This window comes from Patagioenas fasciata, chromosome Z, assembly GCF_037038585.1.
Source record: "Patagioenas fasciata isolate bPatFas1 chromosome Z, bPatFas1.hap1, whole genome shotgun sequence".
NCBI lineage: Eukaryota > Metazoa > Chordata > Aves > Columbiformes > Columbidae > Patagioenas > Patagioenas fasciata.
In genome coordinates, this window is record NC_092560.1 from 32489212 (window position 1) to 32502789 (window position 13578).

The following is a 13578-nucleotide window of genomic DNA, read 5'->3' on the forward strand; positions in this document are numbered from 1 at the left end:
GTAAAGCAGTAAGGTGGCTTTATGCGCAGAAAGTACGGAGGCTTCTATTTGCTAATAATCATATAAAAGCAATACTTTAAAACTTAGTGTTTGCTAATAGGAGATCTAAAATAGTTTACTACGAATCAATACCACCCTGTAAATACCGCCTTTATTAACAAAATCAAGTGCCAAATCACTACAGGGTCCAAAAATATCTGAAAAAAATATCACCAATTGTTTTCCTTTGTCTAGACTTTGCAAGACTAATCATTTTCAGATAAACCAAACAATGTGCAAAAGCTCCTAACATCACGTTAGGAATAACAAGTGCTGAAATCAAATCAGAAAACATAAAACGGCAAAGTCAAGCCTCATACCTTGAGCAGTCACAGCAAAGATCCTGAACAATCTTTTTTTTCCTTATATGAAGCAGTTTCTTCCTCTCTACAAGTTGTGATTAACTACACTTTGCCTTCCACTTCAGTGTTACTAGGTAAAGATACACTGACATCAGAAACACAGTTTCATTGCTGCTTAACATCTTCATACCTACAACTTAATATAAATTTGCTTAAATAGTCAGATAAATACTTTTGTCAGCCTTCTTTGGCCACATGTACCATTCTACTAATTGCGAACACTTTGTTCAGAAAGTGCTTCCTCTGAAAACTGCTTCAAATAAATGAATTAACCTTGCAAAATCTAGCTTCCCACAACACATAACTTTGTCAACCCTGCATTATGCAGTCCTATATTTACAAATACTTAGAAACTTTACATCCGTCTTTTACCTTACAAAAAGTGCAATTCTCTCACCCCATGTTATGGAGCAACAACATTCTTCATAAATTCTACAGAATAGCAGCCTATGACAAGCAAATAAGGTGCTTAGCTTATGCCCATGATCTAACTGGTTTAAGTACCACCAGGAAGTACATTTTGTATAGGCAGACTCTGTTTCTATCTACTGTCGAAGCGGCACCACAGCAAGGTTTGCAAGCTCAATGAGAGCCAGCGCGCCGTGCATGCGTTCACGCTGTTCCTGGAGGCGGCGGCGAGCAGCTGAATGAGCGTTGTTCTTCTCTTCATCATCCTCTTCATCCGATTGAAGGTATTCCATTGGGTCCTGCTGCTCCTGATCTGTTTTCTGTATTGTTTTAGTTTTCAAAGCAGGAGCACGCTGTTCTCTACTCTCCCAGTATCTACCAAATCAAACATGGGGAATGCTTTTAAAATATATGCAACTGACTCGCACAGCAGCAATCCAAAGTACTAGCTTGCATACGACTAAGTAGTGCATTTGGTTTTATCTTTCAGCCCTTATATAGCAGTATTTAAGCAGTAAGAAACCTCCTTTATTCAGTATTTTAAGTGAACATCCGTGACATCTCTACACAGTGTTCTCAGCAGGCATTTCTCCCTAGACAGACACAATTTTTGCCCCTCATACAGATGCAAATTCTGCAAGACTGCAGCACTAACTAACAATGTATTAGCAGATGATGATCAAGCAAAGAGAAGCATTTAAGCAGAGAACAAACAAAACAAAAGTCTCATGAGGAACTTCATCTAGACCAGGAGTTTGCACTTCTTGAAGAAAAGGCATTGAATTGTACTGGAGAAACACATGGTTTGGTTTGTTGTTGGTTTGTTTGGTTTTTTTTTCCCCCTCCTAAAAATAGAATGCTTTCTCAGATCACCCTTACAAGTATTTAGAGAGGGATGACACCATGAGAAAACTTACTTCGCTAGCCACTCAGCCACAGCTTTATTGTCAGCTGTCTGCTTCTTGTTCAGCTTGTCTGTGAACTCTTCCCTCTTCAGTCGAGCATATGGATGTTTGGGGCAATGGCGGTTTGCATGCGTGAATCTGCTTAAACAGCCTTAGAAAACACAAAGTGACAATGAAGAACATTATTACGGAAAGCAGTCAACCAACCAGTAAATATAACATCTGTGGGATGAAGATGCTGCTCAATCCAACCTTCCCCACTCACAAAATCTGAGATCTGGTTGAACACAGCAAGCCTTGGTTGCAAAGTCCATAGCATGCCACATCATTTTATACATTAGTATCAACTGACAGAATTACTGATAACCCACTTACATATTTTAAGCAATCCTTAGATAAACATTTGCATGGTTATGCAGATTCTGTGTGGCTCCTCCCTTCTGTAGAAGCTCCTCCAAAATTAAAATTTAAAGCTTCTATGGGTCTTTGCCATGTGAACATGCATACGTTTCCAGTACTAGACTGAACCTAGTTCTGAAAGCTGCAAATTGTTCTGTAATGGCTCACCATTCTCTGAGCAGACGAAAGGTTTCTCCCCTGTGTGGAGACGCTGGTGAGTTTTGAGCTGCCCACTCTGAACAAAGGCTTTCCCGCAGTCTGGGTAGTCACACAAGTAAGGCCTTTCACCTTAAAAATAATAACAGACAGATTTATGAAAGCTGAATATAACAGAAGAATCATAATATCCAGCAGTGTCCCTGACTTGAGACTTAAACAAGTGGACTCTTTTTACCCACTCATGCACTTGCACCTACTCCAAAAGCCCTGGTGTACCAAGTAGCAGAGATCCACTTTTATCGCAGACAGATCTTTGCTTTGAAGTACATGCTCAATACTACAGCATTATACAATTATTTCTAGAGGGGGAAAAAAAAAAAAAAAGTCGTATTTTCTGATTTAAACCCCTTGCACAGCACTACATAAGCTTTGTCCCATGAAACTAGGCATCAATAGAGCAAGAAATATATGCAGTTAAATGAGTAAATGGAGAAGTAATGTAATTCAACTTGTAACCAGATCAATTTTATCCTTAACATAACCTGAACTATGGTACAATAACTGAGGTCAACAGCATAGTAACATATGAAGTTGTATACAAGTACCTCCTTAGGGAAGACTATTAGACAAAATTTGTAATGGATAAATAGAGGTAGCAAAAGAAACATATTCCAGACTTAAGCCAAGAAAGTTTTCTTTGGTCAGACATCAAGGAAGGCTTCCCCATACAAAAAGCAGCAAGAACAGAGATGGCAGGTGCCTCCCCTCTCAAGAGGATCTGACAGTGTGCAGCTGTGCAAAGGCACACCATGGCACCGCTCCTATGGCACCACTCCTTGGTAAGGACAACAAAATGAGGGTGATGCTGACTAAGTCAGAGGAGGAACACCAGGGTAAGCTCTGCTCAGTTAAGTAGTTCATACAAACTCAACACCTAATACAACCAAGCGAAACAAAGACATCGTTTGACCAAAAAGCACGAGGGAACTGTCTAGATTAGTCTCAGTGACCTGAGTCAGAGTAAGACACCATGGGAGCCAAGGTTTTCCTGGGCCTTTGTTTGAGTGGTGAGGGCATTTGTGTGTGTCAGGGGAAAGTGTTGGTGGTTGTGTTGGCATTGTGAGCTACATTAGTTCACACATTATTGCAAACAGAGTCCTGCTGGAACATGGAGAAAAAAAGTATTGGTTTAAAAAACCAGTTCAACCTCAGCTGGGTATTGAGTTGATCCTACATTTTAACTGTGAGTTGCCTTCTACATACAGTTCAGTAAACTGGCGTGACCACCTGCACCCCAGAAAATGATTCTAGGTGGTGGGAAAGACAACTCAATAGTGATTTTAAGCTTGTGAACTCTTTTCTCAACGTTTAAGCTACACTTCCAGGGTGTTACACTGGCCAAGTTACCAGCCAGTTTTTGAGTTAGTGTTTCCTCTTACAGCTAAACTTCAACTGCTGTGTGAAAAATACATCAGCAAGAAGGAAACAAATGACACAGAAGACGCAGTCAGAAGTGCTACCATGTACAAAGCACCGTGGTCAGGAAAAGTTCTCCCTCCTATACAGTAAGCCAGTGACAGCAACAGATAAAATATTTACACAACCTGCCATTATAGCCCAAATTGCTGCTACACTATCGTATGACAAACACGGTTTACAAAGACTTTGATTGCACTAACAAGTCTTGGAAGAAAAGCATGATTAACATAACACCTACAATAAAATAGTCACAGGTCAAGTTTGTTGGGAGCTTTTTTTTTTTTTTTTTTTTTTGTTAATTCCTTCCCTGCTGTTTCCTAAGCAGCTAATACCAGCAATTCACACCTTCCCTTTACTCACCAGTGTGAGTTCGTTTGTGGGCCTGCAGTGATTTCTCTCGTGGAAAGACCCTGTTGCAGATATTGCAGCGTATCCTACTGGAAGAGTGCTCTCCTTCGCTGATCAGGTCACGGACAGTGTCTGCTCTCGGCCGGCCACGCCGTATCCCATCCTGCGTAGAAATAACCGCGGAGCTGAAACCCCACGCGCTCGCATCGCTGCACTTCAGCCAAACCCCACAACTCTCCCCGAAGTGGCTCCTGAGTCACGGGTGCAGCCGAGGCCCGGTGCCGTGACAGCGCCGGCGATCGAGCCCATCCCCGACAGCGAGGCTGCGGCCGGCAGTTACAGGCGGGGAGCCGTCACGCTCCGGAGTGCGCTCAGTGAAATAGGGAGGAAATAACGAAACAGAGTAGAACTTTCCAACCCCGCGCTACTTTTAAATTGAGGGAGGAGGGGCAGGAGCCCCGCCGCCGCTCCGCCTGCGGGCGGCTCCCTCCCCGCCGCTCCCGCTCCCCCGCACGACGGACGGCACCGGGGCGCGCGCACCACTGGCGGAAGTGACTTCACTTTAAATCTCCGGGCGGGGGAGGGGCGCGAGGCGCGCAGTCACCCTTTAATTCCGCCGCCCGCCCCGCCCCACCCCACCCCGGGCCCGCGCCGCCGCCGCGCTTACCTTCAGGTGCCGGTCCCTACCGCCGCTGTCCGGGCTCGCCGCCTCCTCCTCATCCCCAGCCTGGGTTCTGCCCACTCCTCCGTGGGCCGGCGGGAGGGCCGAGGGGGCGGTGGTGCCGCCGGGGCTGAGGGTCACGTTGTGGGCGTTCTCGCCCCAGCGCCAGGGGTAGACCATGAAGTCGCTGAAGCCGGGGCTAGTGGGGATGGGCGGGGCGGCCGATGGCTCCTCGCCGCCCCCCCACGAGGAGGGTTTGATTGGGGTGGTTTTGATAACGGAAACCAGGACTCGCTTTGGGGAGTCCTGACAAAAAATCAGCGGAAGGCCCGGTGGCAGCCGCTCTGCCATCGCCGAACCCCGCGGGCACCGGCGCTGTGAAGGGGGTGAGGGCGCTCCGCGGCCGCTTAGCCCGTTGTTCGAGCCCGCGTCCCGGGATGGGGGATGTGCAGCGGCACGGAGGTACTGCAGCCGCCGCCACCTGTCTCCGCTCGGGCCTGCCTCAACCGCTCATCGCCGGGGACGGCGGCTCCCGGCGGGGTCTCAGTGCCTTCCCTTCCCCTTCCGCGGCCACCCCCGAACGGATTCGCAAAGTCAACGGCGGCCCCCGGCCATAGCAACGGCCGGGACGAAGCAGCCGCAGCGTCCTCGCACCTTTCCGAAGCGGCGCCGACCCCTCCGGTAGCCCCGGTCCCGGCGATGCTCGAGCAGGAGCCGCCGCGACCCCTCCGCGCCTACAGCCCAGGCCGAGCCTCAGGTTTTCCCGCGTTACATTTCGCGCCTGGGCGTAGCCAATCGCCCACTGCGGCGTAGCGTCACAGAGCCGACCAACCGCTAGGCGGGGACGTCAACTGCCACTCCCCTTGGGGCGGGGCCCGAGCGGGACGCGACTTCGCTGCTGTCCTCCTATTGGGCAGGCTCCCGGCTCACCGGCACAATTCGAAACTGAGTGGGCTCGCGAGCCGCGCGGGCCGCCCCGCCGCGCCGCGGCGCTCTGCTCCTGAGGAGGCGCTGATTGGCCCGCCGCGCCTGGGGGGGAGGAGGCGGGGCTGGTGCGCCCGGGCGGGCTTGGCGCGCTGTGCCGGGCTGCCGTGAGCCAATCGCCGCGGCAGCGCGGGGGCCCTGGCGCTCCCGGCTCGGGGCGCGGCGTGTGCGCGGTTTAAAGGGGCCGCCCCGCGGCACAGCGCTGCCCGCCGCCGCGGTGGTTTCGCTCTCCCGCAGCCGGAGAAGCTTTCCCCCCGCCGCAGTTCTGCTCTCAGCGACGGGCAGCGCTGGGAGTGAGCGCACTTGCTGGCGGGGAGGGCTCCCCCGTGAGGAGCCGCCGCGGCGCTCGTAGCGCGGGAGGGCGCTGTAGAGGAGGCGGCGGTGGCGCGGCCGTTATGGCCGTTGCAGGGCGATGGCGGGGGTGGGTGTGGAGAGACGCCCCTTCCAGCAGCGGTCCCCTGCGGTGACAGGCGTCGTGGGGCCGCGGATGTGCGGCCCTGCGGCGACCCAGCCCGGCGGGGATTCCGCAGCGGCTCCTCGGGAAGTGGGCCCGGCCGGTACCGCGGCCGCGTCACTGTAGAGCAGCCGGCAGTGGGCACAGTAGCACAAGAAGTGGGCAGGGGATGGGCCAAATGGCTGCGGGGCTTTCCCGGGCCGTCGCCGCCTCACTGGCTGCCAGGGGCCGCGACTCGGGAACGTGGGGAGGTTTTTCGGGTACATGGATTAGAAGTTTGTGCAGATTATAACTTTTAGCTCATTAGTGTTTGAGGGGCGCGTCTTTCCTTTGACCCTTTTATGACTGTTTAGGTATTTATACTGCGATGACTAAAATGGTATTTAAGAATCAAGATTTCCAGTCTACATCCTTTGAAACTGAGACCTAGTCTAGTTCTGCAGCCCGTTAGCACAAACTGGTGGACACAGGATCAGGCTGTAGGTCCGCTTGGGTGCAAGGCTTCCATGGCCACAGGTAACTGGGATTTGTGTCATCTTTAACTCATCTGTGTGAGCGAGACATGCGTGGCTGATCTGTGAAAGATTTGGTGGTAGCGAGGAATGGTTTGGAAACTTGGTGGAATACACTGATCTGGCTTTAGCTGCTGAAAACATTAATAGGTTTTATGTTTAGTTTTTAAATGCACAAGTAAACACTGCACCTCATTTACCTTTGAAAATTTAGTTACTTAAAACTAAGAAGGCTTTAGCTTTATCAGATAAATCAATACTTCATTTATTTTATCTTGGTTTTCTGTGGTTTTTAAGCAGTAGATCTCACTGTTCTAAAGTAGGAGCATGTTTCTTTGTGTGGGCATTTTATGCTGCAGTTAGCTAGTAGCAGTACATTAACAGGCCGCTTTTGCCTGACTGTCTTACTGACTACTTACAGGTTGCGAAATAAGCAACTTGCATTTCTTACAGTAATAGCTAGATTTTGTGACAAGTATCAAAGGCACAGAGAAGCCATGGAGCTGTAAAAACAGTCAAGTTTTTTTCTTTCCCTGCTCAGTGTTGCTCTCTGGAGTTTGTGTGCCATAGACTGGTGCCTTTTAAGAATGTTAGCAAGCATCACTCCTGTCAGGAACAGGAAAGTGCAAGGCAGAGCAAATTTGCAGTGTGTGGCTACCAACTAACCCTGCTCTGGATAATGGGAAACCGGTTCTCCCAATGTAGAAACTGCAGCATTAAGTATTCATCCAGAGACAGGCAGCCCTTTCGTTACGAATTACAGTTCAATTTGTCACAACTACCCTTTTACGCTAACTAGAAAAACTCTTGATTTTTGCTTAGGTAAATTCTTGTTTACAGTAGTAATAGCCCACATTCACAAAGTCGGTGTTAACTGTTGAAGCGCTACGACTAGTATGCCAGGTCAGGCCCTGCTTACCAGGCCACAAAGAAAACACTACAGCATGTAACTTTTGTTTCCAAAATGAGCAAACAAGTTTCCGTATGCTTGGATCTGACCCACTTAAAAAGCTTGAGCCATAAACGTAACCTGTGGAAGAAAGTTCTGATAAGAGAACGGCATTGTTAGAGAAGTGGTAATACAAAATGATATGTTAAAATCTATTTGGGAGAAAAAAAAATGACTCATATTGAAATAACTGCATTCCAGAACCAAACTTTGAATATCCTTTTAACTTTCCAAAACTGTGTGACTGATGCTTCATGTAGTACACATAGCTATTCAGGACCTCCAGTTACCAATGGAATGAATGCTATGATTTTGTATGTAAAATTGTAGATATTGTGAATGGTGCAATGCATTGGTAGTAACTAAATATTTCCATACTTACCCTGTGCTTACCTCAGTGTACGTGTTAAATTTTGTAATGATATTCAAGGGCCTGGCAGCAGATTAACTTCTTTACATGGACCTTGTCAATTTTTCTAGTGCCAAATAATAGACCTTCATTAGTGGAGGCAGCACAAGAAAAGGAAGAAGTGAGCTGATGCCACTTCTGATATTTTAACTGCTCTGGACAATAATGTTTCATGTAGTAATAACAATGACTACAGAGAAGTGACCTCTCTGTCCAGCTCCTGCTACTGGAAAGGAAAATGTGCACACAGAATGCATGTGGTCTAAAGGGCTTAGAACACACTGCTTTTCAGTACATACAGTCACACGTATTAAAAGTAATAGTTCTTGTAACATTGTGTAAAAACAGTTCAGAAGTAATCACCTGAGCTATGGTATCTTAAAAATATTTGGCATTTTTGCTTTTTATAGTATTCTGATGCTATGCTACTAGCTTAACGTATAGAAGCATTAATATTTTAGCATTAGTGTAGGAACAAGAAAAAGTTCTCTTAGAGAGGTAAAGGATGAAGATAATGAAACATTGTACAACATACAATCACATAAAATCCTACTTATTATTACAACAAAGCATACCTTTTATGACACACAACATAAGACAGAAATATTGAAAGGACAGGGAGCATGAATTCAACACGAAACAATGAAAAAGTACATGTGTTCTATGCAGCTAGTTAGACTCCAGAAGGACCTAACAATTCAGGAGTTTGAGGATCATAAACTGTCACAGAAAAAGAGAGTAGAACAGCTAACTCTTTGAGGTGGCTAAATGCTATATTTTTCAAACTAAAATAGAACACGCACACATGATAAATGAAGAGGAAAGAAAGTACATTTTCTCTCTGAAGTATACTTAAACTATTTCTAGTGATATTCCAAAGTTCAAACCAGAAAACTTTGACACAGTGATGGCCTTTAGGTAGATAATATGAAATACTTAATCACACTGCAGATAACTTTACTGTATGTTGTCATATGGATTTGTGTATGTTGTGGTTTAAGCTGAGCTAGCAATCACAAACAGGATAGTTATGTGCTGACTCCTCACACCCCCCAAATAGGGGAGAGCATCGAGAGGAAAGGGAGAAACTCATAGACTGAGATAAAATCAGTTTAATAAAATAACAAAATAATACTAATATGCCACTACTAATACTAATATATATAAGATGGCAATAGAATAGAAAAGATACTCAATGCAATTTCTTACTAAATCCTTCCATGCTGAGCAGCCAGTCTCCAGAAGAGAGAGAACCCAGGTGCTGAACAGCCAATCCCAGGGAGAGAGAGGAAGGCCCAGAGGCTTCTGTAAAGTGGCAAAACGCTGAACTAAAGGAACTCCTGAACAGAACTCAACTGAAACAGAGCAGAACCTGAATGGGTTTCTGTTTCCCCAGCTGGAAAACCCAACTCTCCTTAAACATGAAGCATGATGGTAATGGCATGGAATATTTGGGTTGGACTAGATGATCTCCAGAGGTCCCTTCCAACCCTCACCATTCTGTGATTGTCACTGATCAGCCTGGGTGCCCCGCTTCCCTGCTGCCTCACACCTGCAGACAGCCCAGAAAGACCTTGGCTCTTGGACCACAACTAAGATATCAGGAAGTTCTTACATTCTCTTTATTCCAATTAGAAAATATTAATTCTGTCCCAAGGTGTTACCTCACTGTTCTCAAAATCCAAACAATGACCATGTTAGCTATGAAAAAGAAAAGTTTCCTAACTGCATGAAGAAAATTAACTCTATTTCAGTCAAACTAGCACAATATAATAATTTAGCAATAGTCATATTTTATCTCAGTGTTTACTATTACATTTTCCAATTTTCGTTTTAAATCAATGTATTAAGACAATCAAATTGTTAATAGCTCACTTGAAGCCAGCTACTGAATGTTCCAGAGGGAAGGAAACAGAATAATGTAAGCATGGCTGTAACAAAGATAAGTTCCCATCTCTTCCTGTGAAGGTGATGGGAGAATAGTAGTTCAATCTTTGGTGACATAGCTCTTTATTGCTCAGCTTAAAAATTAATTTGACTCAATTGAGTTCAGTAGAATCATGTTGCTGGAAAATGTCTGCGATGGCACGATTCACTAAGTTGTGCAGTGTTACCCTCTCGACCTGTTCAGGTGTCCTGCCCCAGAATGGGACCTTAAGCTCTGCAGTGGGTTCAGGATGTTTCTACTCAGACAGGAGAGATTTGCACACTAGAAAATGAGATTCATGTCCAGGGATGAGAGAGTGGCTGTAGGTAAGGTCAAAAACAGGGTGCCCCTTGCTGGTGATTAAATACTTGGGTGTAAAGGTCAGAGGAACATCAGCCTCCGTTCACAATTCTCTGTCTCTTGTAATAAGGCACCTTTGCCCTTTTGAAAAATAAAGCAAGGATTCCTTTGGTAAATATGCCATATTCCACATCTATACCTGATTGGGAGGCTTGTGTAGGGCCGATGTTCTGCGCATGTGAAAAATCCACTTGTGGAGAGAACCTGGATGGAGGATGTCACAGAACAAAATCACTAACTGCTGGAGGAGGAGCCACAACTAACAGCGCTTTATTTCACAGAACAAGGTGTCTGTGTGGTACAATAGGCTTGCGTGTCACAGGAGTTGTCCAGCACTTAGTCACAGAACAGAAACTGAAATCAAGTGGAAGCAATGCTACTGCAAAGGTCACCTAAAACTATATAAGTATGTCCCTTGACAATCACACAGTGATCGCACACAGTGAAAAGCTGCAGATGAAGAAATTACAGATTACTTTAATCTGCTGTGCAAGACTTCTAATGAATTTGGCTTTTGAAATCTATTTTACAGAAATTTTATTTTGATCAAGCATCAGAAAACTAAGAACTTTTTGTAAAGGTTTACGTTCATTTTAGAAAACAGTTATATGGACAAAGAGAAGATATAACTAGTGCTATTTTTGGTTGTCATTGTGGTATCTCTCTGAGAAGTTATACTTCTGTTTGGTCTCATTTGGAACTTTGTGAAAGCAAAGACAGGTTCCACAGAACACCAAATCTCTAATCTTACTGCTGAAGTATTTCTGAATTAGTTGTATTTGTCCCTTTCCACAGAGACTATGACCTTCAAAATGCCTATTAAAACTGCAAGCACATGGTTTCTATAGTCAATATTGACACTCTTTTGTCTGCCATATTTTATATACAGCATAACTTCAGGAGGCTTTAATTCAAGCTTGTAGAAAGTTTTAAATAAAAATAATATTTCAAAAATTCTGAAAAGCTTTCTGAATCCAGTGCTTGTTGAGGAAGTCTAGTGTGGGTGCTACAATTGATATCAAAAGGCTCTACAAAAAGCATGCTATGGATTTGGTGGTGGGGTTTTTTTATGTGCTGCAGTAATGTGGTGCTGTTAAAGTGTTTCTCCAGACTAGGACAGGACAAAGTAGTTTTCCAGTGCCGCCTTTTTACTGAAAACACGTTTCATATTTTTACAACATAAAACAACTATTCAGAGGCAAGAACATTTGACCTAGTTAGGAGTTTCTTGTACAATATTTTATTACTACATCACATTCATGGATGTATCTTCGGAAATATTTATTTTGTTAATTATGGGTAGCTATTTTTTACAAGAACTGTGCATATATTCTCTTTGCTGAGTTAGCATTTCCTGCTTCAATTCGAAGCACGTCAGAGCCAAAGAGATCTGACTTGACTACCAGGATTTTGTGAAGCTGTTTGTGAGCAGGTAATAGCCTTAACTTAGTTGTTCTCATTATTTCCATTGATGCAAAATTGTTTGTCATGTCTGGAACAAGGATGAAGCTGGAAAGGGCACAGTCTATTGAAATTAGTTCTATTCTGTATAGCAAGCATACCCTGCATAAGTTGAGTTTATGTGAAAGCTAGGGGTGGCACAGGGATCATGTTCAGGGCTTGGAGTAACATGTAGAGAGGATGTACCATGTCTCGTTTTACCGTGGTGTGCCCAGACCTGCTGTACTCTGAGAGGGAAGGAAGGAGGACACAGGTGTTTTGCTGCCAGCGCTGTCCCTAATCTCGCCTTTTGAAGCACCACAGGGAGTGTGATTTAGTTTTGAGGAACCGTACCAAGGATAAAATTCATTTCAAAGGGAGGTGGGATGTACAGTGAAGTTACTCTAACAGAGGAAGTGTTAGTTTCCCATGAACAATTAGGATGAAAACAGCCTCATCACAGTAATCGCCACTGCAGTCAGCATCCTTTGGGTGATTGTGTCTGAAGGCCTGAGGTTTTTACAGCATATATTTGGGGTTGCTGTAGCTGGCAGAGGGGACAAACATATTTTGTGTACACAGTTGCCTGTGCCCTGTAAACGAATCATGTTGCATCTCCAGGAGTGTTTGCACTGCTGGTCCTATCTGTAAACCTCAGAGACAGTAAAAGGACTTGCACCTCGCTCCAGGCGCCCCTTGGCTGTGACCAGCATGGCTCCTATGATCACAGTGGTGCACACACTTCCAGCCTCACCGCATGGAGGCTCTGTGAGAGCCAGAGAGCTTCATTCACTGGTTTTGCTGGGCAGAGCAGCTCTCCAAGTTAAACTCTGAAACCTGTACATTCCTCTGGAAGGCTGTTTGTGAGCTGTTGGAAGTGCTACTGCATGTGCTTGTGGAGGTGTGCTGGTCTCATGAACACCACTGCAGTTTTAAGCAGAATCACAGAATATTAGGGATTGAAAGGGACCTCAAAAGATCATCTAGTCCAATCCCCCTGCCGGAGCAGGAACACCTAGATGAGGTTACACAGAAAGGTGTCCAGGCAGGTTTTGAATGTCTCCAGAGTAGGAGATTCCACAACCCTCCTGGGCAGCCTGTTCCAGTGCTCTGTCACCCTCACTGGGAAGAAGTTTCTTCTCATATTTCAGTGGAATCTCTTGTGTTCCAGTTTGCACCCATTGCGCCTTTTCCTATCATTGGTTGTCACCAAGAAGAGCCTGGCCCCATCCTTGTGACGCTCACCCTTTATATATTTATAAACATTAATGAGGTCACCCCTCAGTCTCTTCTTCTCCAAGCTAAAGCGACCCAGCTCCCTCAGCCTTTCCTCGTAAGGGAGATGCTCCACTCCCTTCATCATCTTTGTTGCCCTGCGCTGGACTCTCTCCAGCAGTTCCCTGTTCTTCTTGAGCTGAAGGACCCAGAAAGAGGCAATTCAGAACTTTGTGGGAATACCAGACTAGTTTATGCAAGTGTGGCAGCCACCTAAAGTGCTTGAAACTCCGAGTTGAGCGTGCTTTCATTAAAGTCAGTCGTTACTGGACCCAGATTACAATCACGAGGCCCGTGCTGACAGAGTTATGTGATGACACCGGGCTGCAAGCCTTTACCGAATAGTGTACCCAGACCTGCAAATGAACAAAGAGGCTGTTTCCCAGCCTCCTGCAATCGCTGGGTCCCAAGAACCGACGGGCAAGTGCGGTGCCTGCGCTGTTCCCCTCTGCACCTGCTGCGGTTCCAGTGGAGGGCAGGAGGGGCTGTTGAATAATGCATAGTTCAT

General features: G+C 45.8%; 1 protein-coding gene across 1 annotated transcript; it reads right to left on the reverse strand.

Moving 5' to 3' along the window:
- Positions 1 to 132: 132 nt before the first annotated feature.
- On the reverse strand, positions 133 to 5547 carry ZNF367 (zinc finger protein 367). Its single transcript, XM_065861682.2, has 5 exons — positions 4767 to 5547; positions 4112 to 4262; positions 2282 to 2401; positions 1727 to 1865; positions 133 to 1184 (listed from the first exon to the last, which is right to left on the reverse strand). Exons 1-5 carry the CDS (start codon positions 5109 to 5111, stop codon positions 947 to 949), a joined length of 993 nt encoding a protein of 330 aa, XP_065717754.1. The 5' UTR covers positions 5112 to 5547; the 3' UTR covers positions 133 to 946.
- Positions 5548 to 13578: the final 8031 nt, after the last annotated feature.